At 37.7% G+C, this 6,538-nt stretch overlaps 1 protein-coding gene across 3 annotated transcripts in view; it reads right to left on the bottom strand.

Annotated features, from left to right (window-relative positions):
• Positions 1-411: 411 nt before the first annotated feature.
• The window catches only part of LOC122093996 (mediator of RNA polymerase II transcription subunit 11), a 12,022-nt gene continuing 5,895 nt past the window's right edge, over positions 412-6,538 (bottom strand). For all 3 annotated transcript variants that reach the window (XM_042664568.1, XM_042664569.1, XM_042664570.1), the window contains exon 4: positions 412-949. In XM_042664568.1, coding sequence (XP_042520502.1) covers positions 749-949 — 201 coding nt within the window. In that variant the 3' untranslated portion in view covers positions 412-748. The remainder of the gene's footprint in view (positions 950-6,538) is intronic.

Here is a 6,538-nt window from a genome sequence, read left to right as displayed (position 1 = left end):
GTAGAATCTATTACAAGAATACATACCAAACACAATCTAAATCTATAATAGGAATCCACTTTAATCATAGAATGGCATCTGATAAGATATGGACCAAGTTTCTCTTCACCTCCAACAAGGGAGAAGTTCCTTCGCCACAAAGTGTCAACACCTTGGAATGGGCATCTTTTGATAATGACATGATAAATTATTTTCAAATTATTTTTGAAAACCCTATTTTACATGTGATTTTAAAAACATCTAAGAGCAAGACAAAGATGAATCAAAAAGTGTCAAGTTCTAAACACACATATAAAGGTGTCATTCAGTCAGTCCTTTTATTTATATACATATATATATATATATATATATATATACACACACAAGGTTCTTCCTATTTTAAAGGTTAAATAGCCATTTTGCTGCAATATAGGATTGGAAAGAAACAGAGTATTCCAATTGTTGCACAGCAAAGTATTGCTTCACATGTTCTGTATTCTGATCCCTCCTTTTTCATACATTGCTTGCCGCATTTTTCCCACTGCACGCTTTGCCAAAAGCTTTAAATGCCTTACATTAAGCACAACTGTACGACATTGCAGAAGCAAGAATATAAACAAATTCCCAGAACTACAGTTATTCTAATCAGAACGATCTGTCAGATGAGGATGGTTCACTTATCCTAATCCATACTATTCTAACCGGGATTTTTTTTTTTTTTTTTGGGGGGGTGGGGGTGGGTTGGTTGGGGGGAGGGATTCTGTTAGTGTCATACAACTTGAATACCATTGTTTGGATCTGCATCTTGATATTGATATATGCATTCTTTCATGCTGTCCAACTGTTCAATAATGTATTCCAGCTTCTTGCAACAGATCTCATTAGAGATTCTTGAACTGTAATCACACTTTTCAAATGGGCGGTACTCGCAAGCACTTCTGATTTCCTCCCGTAGCGTCATTTGGATGTCCTGATTCCACATCCCAGACATGTTCAGTGTTTAAATAATGAAATTCAAATGTTAAATCCATTTTTCAAAAAAAAAAAAAAAAAAAGTACTGTTCACAATTCACTCAGACATCTGTGTTGGACACAAAATATGTTGTCTAACCAAAAGGGATGACCTAAGTTTCCCAATGACAATCTAAACAACTCAACAAAAACTCATCCCAAACTTGGGATTGACTGCACCAATTGAAGTTCCTCCATTACCCTCCATCCGGGCATGATCTTATGCCAGCTCACAAGTCTTTTAAGGTCCTCAGTTAGAATACAGTGGATACTATTACCTTCTATATCTTCATTTTTCTCAGAATTTCTTCAAACTTCAAGGACCCTATTTCTAAGGAAGTACATATGATCTTTTTGCTTTGGTCAAAACTAATGATTCCTCCCCTACAGTCTTTATCTAATAATGTTAGAAAATATAGAATCATCTTTCTTATGTTCTCTTGCAAAGCCTCCTTGATCATAAGTCATCACTCTTTAACACATATCACCTTGTCTCTATATTCCCTCCCATTCTAAGTATTTTGCATACATCTTTCTCACCTTCTAAAGGCCATTACCCAGTGCTGGTCCACCTATGTGGGGTCTACGGAGGGGTGAGTTTGGAAACGGCCTTAAACCTTTGGCTTCTTAACACAAAGTGGTCGCTCTCAAGACTCGAACCCAAGCATTTTCCCTGGCAACTTGAACCTTTTACCATTGCTCCAAGCAATAGACCCTACATCTTTTTCATCATTTGTGGCACCTAATAGAATAAAGGCCACAATCCTCAGATTTAGAGTTGTCATGACCTTTCTTAGCATCGTCCATCAGACCATAGCCTTTAGACAAGCCTAGAAACAGAACCCCTTACCTAAATGGCATTCTGATTTTCACTGTTTCATCCCCAAGTTTCATTAGATGGTTTTCTTACTCCCTTGGATCCTGGCTAAGGGCCATACTTGGTATTCTTCGAATTAGCCACCTATTGTACTCTAGATAGTATTAATTACTTGCTCTGAATTTCAGTTTATTCTCTTTATCAGCTTATCTCAAAAAGTGCTCTTTTTTCTGGTTTGGTATTCCACCTTCTAATTCTAAGGCACATAGAATGTTCTTTCTTACCCTCTAATCCACAACCAACAACCTATCTAGGATGCTTAAGTACTCTGTCAAGCATTGAAATTTTTACATGTCCACAAATCTATCATTCAACTTGAAAAGGAAGTACATCTAGCGCTAACATGGTTTCTTTAATAACTAAAGGCATGTTGTACCCTATTCTAAGTACATGTTTAATCTAGCATGATATGTTATTGCAGATTCTAGGATTGCATCTTCTTTGTTGTTTCTCCAAACCAAAATCTTTCATCTAGTTCTTTATCATCCAAAACTCCACTAAATTTCCTAACAAGTTACAAGCTTGATTAACCTAGTAAGAAATTAGGGTACTCCCTCCGTCAGGAATTCTGTCAATGGTTTTATCCAGACTACCCCAAAATTCTCTCGATGATTTTATCCAGTACAATGGAGCAGATTCAGTGATCATGTCAATCAAGCCTTCAACCGTTTCCCTAAAATTGCATTGACTAGCTTCATCTTATCAATCCTCTCAACATTCAAAACTTTTTATCTAAATTTATCATATTCCATTTCTACTTTTATATCATGAAATCAATTCTATTAATATCGCGATATCATCATTTAGATTTTTTACAATTATCTCTAACCCAATTCTGCTAGTTCTACAATCATCCTATTAGTGAAACGCCTGTCAATCTCATTAGCTTTCACCAATATCACCTCTCCCTTCAATTGCATCTACCAGTTCTGTCATCTTACCAACTAAAGTTCACATACTCCATGTTGAAAAGCAAATTCCACCTCTAGGACCAGCCTCTTTCGTAGCCTCCTAGGAACTGTCTATGGTTTAGGAAATCTTTCCCACTTCTTACATAGGTCACTGCTGGCAAGACACCATGACCTAGTTCATTCCTCAGCACACCTAGGTGACGATGTGCCACACTGTTTCTAGAAGCACAAGAACCAAAAAGCATTTTTTTTAGGATTAATATCTAGATGGGTTGTAAAATAGTAGCCCTTCAAATAACAAAAAAGATCACTCTTATCCAATTTTGAGAGAAGGATAGGTTCTCTCATCAAACACAGATTCAGTACCTTGAATTTGTTCCATATATATTTGGCAACAGAAATTTTATAGCTTAAAACTTAAGGATGAAAGTATGGAAATGCACCAGGAGCTTATGATTGCCACTAGGGATGGCAATGGGTCTGGTTAAAGTGGGTACCCGCTGCACTCTGCCCCTAGTGGTTCAAGTATAGTAAGACCTTTTACAGGATAAGATTCAGGTCTGGTATTTGAAAATCCCAACCCATTTACCTTGTAAAATTTGCTGAATCAGGCAGATGTAGTCTTGCAATGTTTTAAGAGGGACGGGTATGGTATTGGTGATACCAGTCCTGAACCACCCCGTTGCTATCCCTAATTGCGACAACATCCTATCAAGACTTGCATCGCCTTACCAGTGAGCATTTTCTCAGCTCTCTATAATTCTAAAATCCAAGTTTCAAAAAATTATCAAAGAGCAATTAAGTACTTCACCAACATTTATAGCATTTCCATCTAGATCATTTGAAAACAAGTCTCTACTACAACGAACAATTACAACCAGCTCCAACAGAACGCCATCATCAAGGAAGGTTAATAGGGCGCACATAAAGGGACCTACTTCACATCAGTCTATACAACTTGGTTTGCTTGTCTGTGCATAGGAACCAATTGAAGAATCAATATGCTGGAAAGACCCACTGATCTTCAATACGAATCTAGAAACAAGTGGAAAAGCTACTACCAACCAAACTTCTTTGTGAAGTAAGAATAGTTCCAATATGTGCTTAGTAGCTTAACATTCTAAGGTTCTAGATTAAGGTTTCATGGCCCTCAACCCCAACCAAAACCTGGTCAAGACCTGGGATTTTTCTGGGACAAGACCCATTAAATGGTTTTTTAGCCTGTTTTTCTTTTTCTGCTTCAATTCTTATTTTACCTTTTTACACCTATTCCATGAATTAGTTTCAGACCCGAAAAAAAAAAATGGTACTTGTGGTTTGTACCCAAGTTTGCTAGTGTATGCATAATGTCAAGCTGATTACAGATGTAATCAACCCCAATAACACAATAATAAAGCTCCAAACAAATCGCCCAAACTTAGGTTCAGACTAATAATGAATAGAAATTGAAACAGCAATTGAAGTTACGTCAACAAGAGAAAACTCGCAACTCATAAAACCTGGCCCAGAAAGGGCTGTATTAGGATCGAAGGTAGCTTTATGATGTCCAACAAAACCCCAAAATAGCTGCCTGAACTGATGGCAGAATACTGAGATATAGTTCTTGAAACTAGTGCAAAATTAGGGCTTAAACTAGAGATTTTTAATAATGCCAAACACAGCCCTCTGCTGGCCTTGATCACATGGTCAAGTGTTCTATCTGGGGTGCCAAACAAAACCTCCAAAGAGGGCCTGAAGCTCACCAAGGATCAGGAAGATATGGGTGCTCTCGATCCCTGCCCAGAATTTCTCCTTCTCAAGCTGTCGCAGGCTTCTCTATGACTAAGAACAACAGCAGCCCTTCAGGGGGGTATTCAGCTTTAAACCAGCCTTCGGTTGATCACTCAAACAGCTCACAACACTCAGCAACAATAGGAAAAACTAAAGAAGAACATTTTCTCAAACAAAGGGCTTGAGAAAGCGGAGATAGATGTGGGTGGGATTTGCTCTCTCAGCCTTGGGCCTCTCACTCACAGCTATCCCAGCTGTTGAACAGTCTTTCTCAGAGAAAGGGCTTGAACAAGCACAGCAGAAAATTCCATTAATCAATGGGTGAAGAGAGTTACAATCGATGGCCCTTATATAGTAAAGGCTAATGTCTCAAAATAGGAAAGTACAAGAAATAGAAACTACCAAGAAAAAAAGGAAACTTTAGTTCCTTGGTCAAGAAGAATAACAAAAGAAACTTCTAGACAAATAAACTTTCCTAAACTGAAACTAACTACTTTGACAATAAGAAAACACACAAAAAATGGAAATAAAACTTTCTTCTAGAAGCTGTAATCGATCCACCTTCTTGTTTGCTGGCTAAGTCTCACAATGAGACAAAATAGGAGTCAAAACTTGAAATCGATAGGGGGAAAAACAAGTCTTCTAGAAGCTGGTTCAGCCTAGAACCTATGCAGCTCGATTGGGCTGGTTTTCTGGTTCTTCTTTCCACTGTATTGCACCCCATGCATGCGATATACATCAATGCCGAATGGTGTTGTACCCTAGCCCTATTGGGGGGGAAAAACATTTTCTTCAACCTCCAATCACACAAATCCAAGTTGTAGAAGGGTGAGTAGAAGAATGCAGAAAACATGGGAAGAAATCAAGTGATTTAGCCAAAAATTGCAAGTTTTTGGCAAAATACCAATGAGCAATGTCGAAACCAGTTTCAAACCTTGGTTTCATCTCAGTTAGTGTCAAAACCGAGTTGTCTCGGTCAAAACTGCTTAACACCATAGTACATTCACAAATGGATGTTAGTATAAGATCTGGCCCCCTCCAAGGAATTAAGACCAGTGCACAACAAGAAAATACATGACATGCCACTAAAACCATTTCCACCTTCCAAGCCATAGAAAATTTTAAGAAGAAATAAGAAACATAATCCAGAGAAACATCCTTCCCCTGCCGCAAGCCTCTCATACACACTACACAAATCAATGTGAACAAAGTTAAGCTAGTTAATGGCTCTTACATTGAACCCAGCAAAATAACTACAATTCCAACATCATTTACTACATACTAATACTAATGATGTAGCAATTGAGGAACAGAGCATTAAAATTAAAACCAAGTATAATGAGATATCAATGATAAGATACTCAAATTGATGGACATATCTAATCACAGATCTTCAGATGCAATGGCCACCTATGAACAGAAGTACTAGGCACATTTGGATCCAATTCTAATTCTCAAGTCTGCCAATTCTCGGCATTTCTCATATTTGCAATTGTTGCTCCAATTCTCAAAATTGGAGAAATTCATTTGCATCTTCAATTCTTCTACTCTTCTTTGGTTGATGACAAAACCCCACCCCCACCCCCACCCCCCACCCCCAATTTTCTCTCGTTTCTTATGTTTTCACTGACAAGATCGCCCATGCTAGCACATGCAATGCATGGTTATTAAACACTTTAGCACAGAATTGGCAGGAATTGCAATTCTAACCTCTCCAGAATTGCTCTCTTGAATAGTTCAGAATTGGAGAATTTTCCTGAAGGCCAATTCTCAATTCTGGCAAAATTCTAAAAATTGAAGCCAAACATGTACCACAACACCAATTCTAATTCTAGGTCAGAACTGAGAAATAGAACTAAAACCAAATGTGTACTACAAGCCTTCATTTCTGATCTCCAATGATAATACAAGTAACTCATCCCAAGTGGAATTCATAATTTAGGATAACTTTGTTTTTTTTCTTTTCTGTTCTTTTTTCCTTTTTTTTTTT

Source organism: Macadamia integrifolia, chromosome 11 (assembly GCF_013358625.1).
Source record: "Macadamia integrifolia cultivar HAES 741 chromosome 11, SCU_Mint_v3, whole genome shotgun sequence".
In the NCBI taxonomy this organism is placed as follows: Eukaryota; Viridiplantae; Streptophyta; class Magnoliopsida; order Proteales; family Proteaceae; genus Macadamia; species Macadamia integrifolia.
The sequence above is the reverse complement of the archived record's forward strand: the minus strand, read 5'-3'. Positions and strand labels throughout refer to the sequence as shown.